Source organism: Podarcis pityusensis, assembly GCF_964106645.2.
Source record: "Podarcis pityusensis genome assembly, chromosome: 7".
Lineage (NCBI taxonomy): Eukaryota > Metazoa > Chordata > Lepidosauria > Squamata > Lacertidae > Podarcis > Podarcis pityusensis.
Genome location: NC_138031.1, coordinates 42,029,734 through 42,043,211, shown reverse-complemented (window position 1 = coordinate 42,043,211; position 13,478 = coordinate 42,029,734). Strand labels below are relative to the sequence as shown.

Here is a 13,478-nt window from a genome sequence, read left to right as displayed (position 1 = left end):
AGTAAAGACATACACAATCTGACAGGGCAAGGGCTGGATAATATGCCAGGTATATCTCCTGAGATTTGTGCTTTAGGATTTCATAATACATTGATGTGATCTTTTCATGAGACAGATGTTCAGACAAGGCTGGTGGTTTGTAAAGGCAGGGAAGTGTGAAGAAGGGCTTGGCAAGCAGCCATCGTCAACAGGTAAATGAATGCAGAATACTGTACGTGTGGAGGAGGTTTGTATTTTAACTGAGTCTTCCCAAGGCAAGCCAGAAGTCACATGTTCCTCATGGTTTCATTAAGTTAAATGAGACTTAGATACAGCCTTGGGTATAAGTGTGTGAGCGCATGCATGTGCTCTCTCTCTCTCTCTCTCTCTCTCTCTCACACACACACACACACACAAACACAAATGCACAGTTTGAAGTGAGTATGAATTTACATTATTTTCCTCATCTCAGGAACAGCTCTGTCAAACTGTTGTGTTTCTGTAGAAAGATCTACTGAGATGTTTGCCTTTCATTACCCAACATATAGGACACCTGTAGCTGTACTGAGGCTGTGTTCTTTGTTGACTTTGTGTGAAACTATTTCAAGGTGGTATGGAAGCCCTTATCTCAGAAATTAGTTAACTCCTAGTATTGCGTACAGTTTCTATATTATCAATACTAGTGTGTTTTTTCTTAGAAGAGATTCATATAGATGATGGTCATCAGATATAAATGTGTGAACATGACATTCTTTTTTTAGGCAGGAAATTATAGCAGCAACAAAACTTTAAAGATACTTAGAGCAGATGTCATCCAAAAGGCACATTTTTTGTCATTTTCCCCATCAACTGCCTTAATTATTTCCTGTGAGATGGGCAGATACTAATGAGAAAGAAGGCCTTTAGTTAAGAACTCTCTTCCAGATGTCCCCCTGCAGGGGAAGAATAATGAGGCTATTATCTGAAGGCCAGATCTTATTTACCAGTTCAGAATAAGTTGCAGAATCCCCTCTTTTTTAGTATTACAAAATAATTTCTCCCTGGTGACCTGAAGATTTCAGGATCATTCTTTGACAGAGAATGTTTGAACTCTAGGCTGCTTTTTGAAATGTGCTTTTGAAGAAAGAGTGAAAGGTTGCATTATTTGTTTTGAATTCTATTCCTGAGACAGAACAGGAACAGATGAACACATTTTCTTTCTCAGGGCAACCATATATTTATCACCAATATCTGAATGGATATGGTAGCAAGATATTTCAGGCACAGAAACTGCAATTCCTTAGTAACTATTAGAAGCATGATAAATAAAACTCTGCTAGGAATCTTTGACCAAAATAGTCTGATTAATATGTTAATGTAGGTTGCCTCTTCTTAAAAAAAAAAAATCTTTGGACATATAAAACTCAACCTTCCAAGGCTGCAACAACCAGGCCTTTGTCTAATGAAACAATTTATGGCCTTTTAAACTGGAGCGGGGGGGGGGGGGTACTGTTTTTGTTTGATTCAGTTATGTATTTTTGTGTTTTTATATTATAAACTGCCCTGTGATCCCTGGATGGACGGTATAGAAATTTAATTAATTATAATTATAATAATGAGAAAGCCATGCACCCTATAGCCAGTACTAGCCCCAATATTTGGTCCATTATGGAACTTGCTACTAAAATTTCTGCTTACCAAAGGAGTGACTAACCCCCAGTTTGGAGCACTGATCAATTCCCCAAACAACCACAGCCAAATTTGGCAGAAGCAACAAAAAGTATAAAAGTAAAGACAGTAGAGCCCAGTGCACTAATGGGAGTGCAAGTTGCCCCCTGCCTGGTCATTAGATTAATACTTTGCTGAATGGTGAGGGAACTATACGTCCTTTCATCTCAGCCAATCTGCATGGGTCAACTTAGGAATGAACTATCGCTGGTCTACCATGATGATCTGAAACCTGTGCTTTGACAAATGCTTCTGCAGAAGTTTGTTTCATTTCTTCAGATAGTTTTTGCATCCATTTTCATTGTGATCCTAATGGTGCCATTCAAAATAAAAGCAATATGATAACCTGTTGCTGTGTTATATACATTGACACCCAAAGAAATTGCTTCAGAATTTATATTATTTTATCCCTATTGTATTTCATAAACTAAAAGAAAGATGTATATTTTTCTACTACACTTGGTATACATGATATGGTTTGAGGTAGATCAGAGCAAGACACACCTTCCACTAATTAATTTACTTACATCTTCCAGAGCATCAAGCCCTGGTGGTTGTTCCATAATTACACCTGAAATGCTACATGTCCTATAAACAATTTTAATTGTTCTGGCATTTTCAGAAAGATTTATCAACTGAATCATGTGAAAAATTGAATTTATGCCCAGACCTCTGTAGAAATTTCACTGTAACGCCTTACCACCATAATGATACAGTGATATAGTCACCATTCCTGCATTTTAAGTGATATTAAATAAGCAGTCAGTTAAACAACTTTGCTCCTGGTATTCTAATTACCTTTCAGTTATGTCATTACAGTGAAACAAAATTAGATTACAATCTAGATAGCACCAGACATTTCAAAATGATATGTTTTACAAGCATGGAGGCCATTTAATTCTTTATTTCTTCATATTGACATATATTAATCATCAGGATTCGAAACAAGCTTTAGCTTGTTTCCCGTTTGTCTTTGCAGCACTGCCAAATCTATCAAATTGAAACTGACCTATGCAGAGGGTTTGTGTAGTGCCCTTCAAATAAAAAGCCCCTCAAGCAAACCACCAAAAAGTCTTTATGAAACCTAGAGAGGCTATGGAGGCCATGTTCACATATCACGCCAAGACATAAACTTCCACAGCATGGAGGAGAGGAGCAAAGTTACCCAATCAGCTTATAAGCCATGGTATAGGGCTTACTGAACATGGTCTCTCTGACAGCAAATGCCTCAGGATGCAGCGAATGTGTGTTCAAACTAGGTTTCACTACCATTTAGAATGTCTGCCCGTGACCATTCACATTCTATTCCACTAGTCTATCTTAAGGGAAGGACCATATTTCAATGCATCTTGCTTATTGAAGGTGCCAAATTCAATCCCTACCATCTCCGGTCAAAAGAGCTTCAGACAATATGATCATGAAAAACCTCTGTGAAGCTTCATGGAGAGCCACTGCCAATCAGAGTAGATGATTCCAAGCTAGATAAACCAAAGGTCTAACTCTGGTTTCTCATACAGTCTCCACTGTTGAGGATCTTGTCTCTCAGCCTCATTGGCAACTGCTACTGTTATGCAATGATGTTGCTGAAATAAGGAACGTAAGACAGGGAGGTGTACACTCTTGCTCAGGAGAAGACTTTGCTTGCTTTCACTCAACTATGGCAACAGCTTTTGGACACAGCTACTGAGGAGATTTCACCCCTCCCATATCCAAGAATCTCCTGAGGAGTCTGCTGATTCTCCAGAGAGGAGGAGGCGTGTTCTGCTCTCTACTTATTCTGCTCCAGCACCGAGTCAGTCAGTCAGTGTCGGAGAGAGAGAGAGAGACTGAGTGTTAGAGATCGTGTGTAGAGATAAGGTTGCTGCTAAGAGCAGCTGCAGACACTCAGTGCAGTGCAGCATTCATTTATGCTTAGGCTCATTAAGCTCAGTATATAGTTTGTATAGTTGTAGATAGAATAAAGAAGATATTCTACAGAGCTGCTCTCCGAGTTGTTTATATACTCTGCTAGAGTCTGCTGTACTCTGCTGTGCGACGACTGTCTTCTTGTGGAAGTGAATCTGGTGCTCACAACTCTAAGCTGTGAGTCCACAGCACTTTGACCTGTTCCTGTGCAGAAGGTGGTCTCTGGAAGTGCTACCCAGCTCGCCTAGCCCAGTCGGGGCTGAAGTGGATGAGTCCAGTTGGTGGCACTGGCTCAAGGGCGATGCTGACAGCTACTTCCACATGCATGAGGGAAGAAGATTAGTTCTGTGTTTTCATGGGCAACAGCAGACCTGAAAAACTTAGAGTCATAGAATCATAGAGTTGGAAGAGACCACAAGGGCCATTGAGTCCAACCCCCTGCCAAGCAGGAAACACCATCAGAGCACTCCTGACATATGGTTGTCAAGCCTCTGCTTAAAGACCTCCAAAGAAGGAGACTCCACCACACTCCTTGGCAGCAAATTCCACTGTCGAACAGCTCTTACTGTCAGGAAGTTCTTCCTAATGTTTAGGTGGAATCTTCTTTCTTGTAGTTTGGATCCATTGCTCCGTGTCCGCTTCTCTGGAGCAGCAGAAAACAACCTTTCTCCCTCCTCTATGTGACATCCTTTTATATATTTGAACATGGCTATCATATCACCCCTTAACCTCCTCTTCTCCAGGCTAAACATGCCCAGCTCTCTTAGCCGTTCCTCATAAGGCATCGTTTCCAGGCCTTTGACCATTTTGGTTGCCCTCCTCTGGACACGTTCCAGTTTCTCAATGTCCTTCTTGAACTGTGGTGCCCAGAACTGGACACAGTACTCCAGGTGAGGTCTGACCAGAGCAGAATACAGTGGCACTATTACTTCCCTTGATCTAGATGCTATACTCCTATTGATGCAGCCCAGAATTGCATTGGCTTTTTTAGCTGCCGCGTCACACTGTTGGCTCATGTCAAGTTTGTGGCCAACCAAGACTCCTAGATCCTTTTCACATGTACTGCTCTCAAGCCAGGTGTCCCCCACTTGCTACCCCTACATGCTTTTTTATTTGGACAGTTATGTAGAGATATAAACAAGCACTTTTTGAGATCATTCATGTTTGTAATTGTTCAGTGATGTGAACATGTGTATGAAATTTGGTCATATAAGACAGGAAATATATTACTTCTTTGTAAATATATATATATATTACACTCCATATTAGAGCAGTGTACAAAGTCGTGAGATAAAATTAATCAAAGTTATCAAGATCAGACAGTTGCACAAAGACTTTTCATTTTATAAATAACTTAATTCAAACAAAACAAATGTAAAACTACACTATTTACTAGACTTCAATAATATATTGCCCGTCAAATATTTCAAAACACAATATAACTCAACAATCAGATTTTCACATCTGATTCTCTGCTCCCTTTCAATCTATAGTTCCCTTGTTCATAAGCTGACTTGACTTGCATCAATTGTACAAATACGACTTCCTGCATTTTTACTTTTGTCCTAAGCTAGTGATTTCAGCAGATGTGGCAATTGGTTTTGAACACAGTCATTTAAGGTTCTGGAACAATGAATGGACATCAGAAGGAAGGAAGGAAAGGAGGAAGGAAGGAAAGAAGGAAGGAAGGAAGGAAGGAAGGAAGGAGCGACAAAATATAGACTGATTTTATTGCTTTTATATAAAATACGGGTTTTTGGATGTATTTCTTAAAATGATATTTAAAAGGTAGATGATGTTTGAAAGTTATGAAAGGAAGGGTCTGAGGTTTGTTTTAGGACTTTTTATGGAAATGCTGAGATAATTTTCAAAGGAGTTCTTCTTTTCTACTATAATGGGAAAGGATGCGTGTGGTGTGGTATTTTAACATTTAGTTGGTGTTCGATCATGGCAGCCAAAAAAATGGTGTCCTTTTTTCATTTCTCACTTTCTTTGAGAAATTAGAAAGGTTAAAAAAGCTCCCCATGATATTAATGTTGCAATTAAGAAATGATCCCTAAAAATCTTAATCCTATAAAGCAAAACCTTATTTAGTAAATTTATATCCCGTCTTTCCTCCCAAAGGAGCCCAGGGTGACAAACAATGAGTAATTTTAAACAATTTTGAAAATGCTGAAAGCATATTAATTTGATCCTAAGTGTTTTTCTATAGTCTTTTTCTATAGTCTTACATTGCTTAGGCTACATTGATTTGGTAAAATGCCAAATGTATGTGTGATTGTAGCATAAGCACCATTAAAAGCAGTTTTCATGTCTCTGACAAATGTTGTGGTAATTATGACAACAGGGCAACAATTAATATGCCCATTCCAAAATATAGAAAGATTCCCCTGCTATATTGACTCACCCACCACTAATGGCTGGACCCATGATTCTCACAACTGCATCATGAAATATGTGCAGATCCCTGACGACATGATCAGATCTGTCAGCTTGGAATGTGTATATCATATGCTTGGGAGGAAGGCCTAGATTGACTAGATTGACATTCCATCCTAAAGAGAATCAGTAGGTAGCCATGTGTACATGGCATGTCCAGTTTCACATATGCATCCCACTACTACCAACATGTACCTGTAGGTTCAGGCCACTATATCATCTCTACAGGAGTCAGAATGATGACCCTGCAAAAACAAACAAGCCTTATTTCTCTTTTCCTTGTTCCTTTACATCTTGAGGAGCTCTTCATTTTTTAAAATGACTTTCTATTTGAAATAACTGCAAACTGCATTTTTGAAGGCATTTCAAATGCACTGGAGAAAGGGAGGGGGGATCCAGGTAATATGAAAGGAGGAAGAATAACCTCTGACCTGACATTACCAAAAATACAAATAAAAAGAGACACTAAGATGAAAACAAAATAGTGTCATGGATTTACATATGGGGTTTTTGATGGAAACTAGGGCTGGGGTTTTTTTTAGATCAAAACTCACCATCTCAAAACCACTCCTTTTCATCCGCCTGCAGGACTTGAGGTAAGTACGTATACGCTTTCTGGCACGCTCTTGGTACTCAGGGAATTGTCGCCTGCATGAGTCAATGATAGCCTGGATCTTTTCTTTGGGCTGCTTAGAGATTGGGACCATTCGGTCCAAGTTTTCATCTACAAACAGCCTGACAAACATCTGTTGGCAAGAGGGAGACAGAGGAGAAGGATTTGGAGGGGTGGTGTTCTCTTTCTAAGCTTCCTGGCTCAGTTACAGAGAGGAAGACATTTCCTTTATTTTTATTTTTATTTATTTACACAGTGAAGAGCTTTGTAATGGAAAGTCAGAAATGCTAAGCAAGCAAGGATTTTGTTTTAGGACTGACAAAAAAAAGACAAGAAAAGATTAGGCTGTAGTGTATAGAAATTGTGAGGGAAATAAAACACAGATTGTGAAAATAGGCACTGTTTTCATGTCTGTTATTAACAATGCAGTAGGATGCCTACATTGTTATACTGAACTGTGTCTCTTACTCTTCCCCTGCTGTGAGCAATTTTTGCGTACGTTGTCATGCAAAATTATATAAATCTGGAAAATAATAGAAAATAGCTGGCCGCTAGAATACACTCCTGGAACTACACTGCAGCCCCCTAGTCCCTACTGCTGCTGTCCACTGAGCAAACATGCACACACACACAAAACACACAACTGAGGTAAATATACGTTAAACCTCTAAATCTGGTGAACTGGTGTCTGTTTCCAAGAGTTTTAATGTGTGCGGAGGGAGGGAGGTCCCCCTTCTAATAAAGTTAGTGTACCTCTTTTACTGCCACATATACCCATAATAAATGCCACAAATAAGAAAATAAAATTCTGAAGGGCATAAAGCTCCATGTAACTCACATTAAAAGCTTTCAGGCGCTCCGCTTCTACGCCATCCGACTCATTGGCCTTCTCAGCATCTTCGTGTTCATCATGATCATCCTCGTCCTCTTCTCCACGGTTCAGGGAGAGGTCTTCTGCACCTCTGTCCATGCTTTCATTCTTGCCAGAATCATAGCTTGAATAGCTATGAGCAGGTGACTAGGAATAAAGGAAGCCATTTTGTAAAACGTGTCTGAGGAAATCACCTGCTTCAACCTCAACAAATCCTTGCCTTCTCTACATACTAACAGATTCCCCAAATGGACTTTTCTGAATAGAAATTGTGTTCAAGAACTCTTTGTATGGGGCTTTAGAGTAAGGCAGCATGTAATTGTACAGTTCATGAGTAATATTTTTTTTTTTTTTTTTAAAGGACAATTTAGCCATAACATTCACTTCAGAAGTTGGGAAGAAGAGAGCCGATGTGATCCAATGGACAGGATGATTAATTTGGACTTGTTAAGAACTAAGTTTAATATTCCAGTTCTGCCATGGAATCAGAGTCCAGCCTAAGGTAAAACAGTATCTGGGAATTCTTCTTATAGCCAGTTGCTCTTATTGTTGTTTGAGGGATTTACCTTCAAAATATAGTCAAAATTTATACATGCCTGTGCTCTTCATAACTGGCATGATACACCTGTGTTTCATGTTCATGAAAGGGGTCCTTATTACAACACATACTATAAAAATGGCATTCCAGTTACATTTAGTGCTCTCTCTCTCTTTCCCCTCCTATATAATAAAAGTGAAAAGTGCCTCAGATGTCTTCATTTCAGCTGCAATTTCCTCTACATGACTGCAAAGTTTAGAGTTAATATTTCATTTTCTGCAAAGTTAAATAGTTTTCATGTTGAACAAACATTCTTTTTCTTAAACAGGTGTGTGTAAAACAAAGAGAAATCTTTTCATAAGTAACTTCCCATTATGTACAGTTAACCAACTATAACATGGAAAAAACTGACTTATAAGTAGTATGTTTATGCTAATCCAATTTCAAAAGGTGTTCTCTTTTAGTATATAGAATAGTTTGTTTTGATAGCTTTCCCAGAATACTAATAGGTGTGTGTGTGTACCAATTACATACATGAAAAAAACAAGGCAGAAAGAAGAGAAGCCATTCAATATTTCAGTTGCTAATGACAATACACACTTATTTAAGTTTCTGTAAACTACATTTAATTCTGGAAATTGTAACATGCAGATTGATCCTTTCATTTTACCAAATTCACCGACTGTATACTAGAAGTTTTGTCACCTTCAAATTGCCAACAGTGTATATTTGTGTAACACTTGTAGTTGTTTGAGTTAACTCTTTACCGCACAAATGTATTTTTATATACAAAGCAATATAGAAATATCCTTAATAAAACAAATGTTTAAAGCTGTGAGAGAGAAAAAGTAAAACATTTTGTTTTCTCTGCAAAGCTTTTCATTCATCAGGATTAATAATTTCCTCTAGGATGGAATCAGTAGCTTGCTGGATAAATCACATGTGTCCATTTCATTAAACAATTACTCACTCAGAGTGCCCAAAACTTGGCAACTACCAACAGAATCAGATACTACAATTTTCCCCTAACAGATTTAGATTTTGGATGGAACTCTTTCTGTATATTTTGCACAGCAACCCAATACAAGCCAAAACACACATTCAGTTCTATCAATATAGCTAAAAGATGCATATGTACCAATTGATGTGTTTAGAGAACATATAAAGTGGCTGCATCTCTGCCAGTTTATGAGATATGAACATCAGCGTGGGTAAGTTGCGATGATGTACAACCAAGATGGAGGATCTCCACTGCAGATCTGTGATTTGGGAATGGAACCACCTCTGGAAGGCTGTGCTGGAGTCTCTAATTTGTATTGGGCCTATTTGTATTGTACAGTACTGTGCCATTCCTTTAGTTGGAGGTATGATGCATCTTCTCAGCCCTCCTCCCACTTCCTGCTGCTCAAAGGCAAGAATAGGAGGCACAGAAATGATTAAGTAAAGAGAATTTTTTTAAAAAAGCAGAGAATACTTGGCATCTGGAAATGAGGAGTCTCTAAGTGCTCAGAATGGGATGGGTAGACAGGTTGTGGGTGGAGAGAAACAGGCCATAAAAACCATTCAGTTCTTTTCTTTTTTTGCCTCTTTGCATTTCAATTTTTTAACCCTCTTTCTCACAGAATCATAGAATTGTCCAAGGTGGGGCTCAAACTCACAACCCTAAGATTAAAAGTCTCATGCTTAACTGACTAAACTATCATGTTTTCCTTCTGGTCCAATTTCTAGCCTTTGACCAGTTATCAGCATTGTGTCTGCTCTGCATTCTCCTCCTGAATAGCAGAAAGTGAACTATGCAGAAGCAGAATAACAGCAGGCAGTTCTAATTTTGTTTACACTATAACATAAATGGATATGGGGAGCCTGGAGGAATGTGAGATTTTACTTGCTTACACCCGCCTAAGACTAGTAACTGGAAGCACTATTTTGTTTGTTAAACTTCAGTACTCAGTCGGACTCCATACAGGTGCTGGTAATGCAACAGGTTTATTAAACAGGCTGACCAGATGGAAGTGAGGCCAGCAAACCTACAGGTGTACCTTATTATAATGCAATCCATATCTGCTCATATGGCCTCTTCTACACAACTATTAAAGGTAAAGGTTCTCTGGCCTCTTTGGCTTCAAGCCACCTTAAGGGTAATATACAATTGCCTGTCAGAGCTTGAAATAAACAAGCAGGATTTTGCCTGATCAAAGGGAAAAGTAGGGAGGAGTCCAGAGGCTTAAAGAGTGCTGCACAGTCAAAAGAGGATCATGAAACAGATCTTATATAATATACAATGAACAGTTTGGATTTTACAATTGATTACAGTGTAATCCTTGAGGGTTTAGATTAGTTGGCCTTTTGGCCATTTCCATTTGTATATTCTTGGGTAAACAGTATCCGCTGACAGCAAAAGACAACATTTCTTTGATAATATCTTGGTATATATTTACTGTCAAAATAAATTCACGGGGAGAGGTTTTGTATGAAATATACTGAAATGCTTATTTATCTACTATCTACTTCTACGTACTATTGACTTGTGCTGCCTTCTGCTACTTCTACTTCTGCTACATGTTTTGGAAAGTGGTTTGTTCGTTTGTCTCTCTGTTCTGTATGCATGACTGTTCCTGAGATGGAAGAGATAGCTTTTGCCTACATTTGGGAGCCATCAGGCACCATTTTGAACCAAGGTGGCAGGCTTAAGTGTTCCACACTACACCAATTTGGTTGCGTTGGGAGATTTTGATGCTCGGTTTGTTCTGACAGCTCCCAAGATTGAGAATCAGGGTTTGGTCTATGCTTGGATACCATTGTGAGCCATTCTGTAGGCATCCCAAGATGCAGGTCCAAGCCAAGGTGGCCTCTGGCCTCTTAAGCAGACCTCAGCTTTTGTGGCTGGAGTCTGGGTTGTGGGGCCAGTGTGTTCTTGCATGGTGAGTACCAGCACCTTTCCCCCCTAAGTTTTTAATAAGGTTTTTTAAAACCCTAATTAAACATTAACCCCAAACCCAAAGTGATTAGGGGCCAGCTATGGTCTGGTGTTATTGGGTCAGTTTGGGACCCTGGGGCAGGGGGCAAGACTACACATAGCCCTGAGAGTAACATATTACACCATCCATTCATAAATCTCAATAATTTTTGGTTTCTTAATTTTCCTAGGCAATACCAGACACTTTCAGCTTGTATTAATATAAATTACTGTACTCTGAAAATGTGACCCTTTATTTTTCCAGAAATGTCTGATAATGCAATTTTTTTTGAGTGTCTTCTCATTTTTATGCAGAGCACAATATAACACAGGACTGAAGCATAATCTTTCCATATTTATTTAATATAATTTCACTTCACAGCTTGATCGAAGGCCAGAAAAGCTAAAGTGATGGTTATATAAAATTTGTTCAAGGCATGAAATAACTCTTTCATGAAACTGATTTGATAGGGGGATTTTTTTTTTAAAAGACTCTTTTTGACTAACACAGATCCTCTAGGAAAAGCAATATGACTGCATTTGAGTGTGTTTTCATCAAGGCCAACAGGTATCCAGAGCTTCCTTGCATGTCTAGTCATGTGATATGAGAAGCAACCAGGATTTTTAATTACACACAATTCTCTAGTGAAGAACAATGGGTGACTACTAATTTAATCCTTTTCCCTTTCACATTGGATGGCCAGTGTTCAAATCTGTACTCTGTGTGATACAAGATAATAGCTGGCTACAACATTATCTCATACTATAAACACGTGTATGCATATTTCAGTTTAAAATTTCTACCAATTATATTTTACATAAAGACCTTTTCGCGGAACTCATTGAGGCAATTTCCAGGGAGTATCCATCTGCAATGGTGAGTGTTATTATTTGCACTTACAGCAAAGTGAATGGCCCTATACCAACCAGTATGGCCGCAAAGCACCTTTCTTCTTTCTGAATACAGAAGGGATATATTAGGTTTGCAGAAAAATACTAGAACTGCACATGGAACAGTGCAGTGCAGAGTGCAAGCACAGTCCCATCTCCAGCGACAGAACATGGAACCTCCAAGCAGCTGCCAAAGTCCCAGCTCCCTAGTAGGCACACCAGTGCTGACACTTGTGTTGAGCACAGCGAAAACGTTATTTTAGCTGCAAGTTCTCTGCTGCTTGCTTCTCAGCGATACTATTTCAAGTGTTTTACTGTATTTGCATACCCTCCAACTGTCCTGAAATTGCTGGGACCATCATGAAAACCCTTGAGGAATCACGGGTTCTTATTTTGTCATTAGAGTTCAGATTTAAGCTGCTCTTAAAGGGGCAATGGACTTGCAGCTAGCTTTAATGGCCCCTTTAAGAGTAGCTTGGCTCCCCATCTTGTATCCACACCCATTGATATGTTTTGCATCAGGGAATTTTGCAGCCCAGGTGTGAGTGCAAACATCGGTGTTGTAGGGTGTGTGAGAGTGAAGGTGTTTCCATAGCCAACAGCACCTAGCAGGAGAAGAGAAGAGCTTCTCCGCAGATCCCTCACCTAATTAGAAAATTTTGGTTCTAATCTTAGTATTTGCCTTACATCAACTGTTTTATTATTCTTTCAAAACCTTGCTACCCCAGTTCCAAGTAATACATTTTGTAAATTCTTGCAGATTCTGAAATGTTAGCCTCAGACTCCTTTTCAGTTATGCTTTACCAACTGCTTCTTTCTCCTTTGCTTATGAATTCTAAAAACCGCTACAATTTTTTTTCTTCCATAGTTATACACAGACTAAACCAAAACCTGACTGCAAGAAAGCCCAAAGCAAATCTCTCAGTGACATCAGTGGGAATAACAGAAGACCCCATTAGTCTCATGCACCAGCAAAGTAAATAATTCTCATTTCATTCTGCTTTTTTACTCTTCATACAAAACTCTTTTACATTAAAAAGAAGACATGAAACAAATGGCTCCAGGGTCACATATTTGTCCTCAGGCCATTTTATGCAAAACTAATGAATTTTTGTTTCTGTACATTTTTGCCATTGGCTAAAATGTTCCTTTTTAAATAGGGGTGGGGGAAGCTTTTTGGTTGACACATAATTCATTGCAACTGCCAATTACTGATGGGTACCGGAAAAAATGTTATGTTAACAGACAAATTTGTATAATCTCCTAAAAGACACAGTTTCTGTGTAGTAATATGCAGCACAATTTTAAGAGCATGTTTACTCTGAAGCAAGTCCCTCTGAGCTCAATGGGATTTACTGCAGACTTCATCTCTCAAATATATCACCAAGGGCTATGAATCATTTTTATCTTGCTGCTCTATTAATTTTGTGATTTGTTTTAATTGGAATATGGTCCTTAACAGTTTGGAAAACTGTCTTTATAGGGGGTGTGGGTAGCTTAACTCCTTTCATAAGAAAAGCCAGGAAAGAAAATATATGTCCACTCTCAGTTAAATAATTCAATCGGTAGTTTAACAAAT

General features: G+C 38.8%; 1 protein-coding gene across 4 annotated transcripts in view; it reads right to left on the bottom strand.

The window, feature by feature from the left end:
• The window catches only part of NOL4 (nucleolar protein 4), a 117,742-nt gene that overhangs the window by 16,951 nt on the left and 87,313 nt on the right, over positions 1 to 13,478 (bottom strand). For 3 of the 4 annotated variants that reach the window (XM_081013840.1, XM_081013843.1, XM_081013842.1), the window contains 2 exons: positions 7,482 to 7,661; positions 6,585 to 6,776 (listed from right to left, as the gene is read on the bottom strand). In XM_081013840.1, the coding sequence (XP_080869966.1) occupies positions 6,585 to 6,776; positions 7,482 to 7,661 (372 nt within the window). The remainder of the gene's footprint in view (positions 1 to 6,584; positions 6,777 to 7,481; positions 7,662 to 13,478) is intronic. The other variant, XM_081013841.1, reaches the window with a different exon arrangement.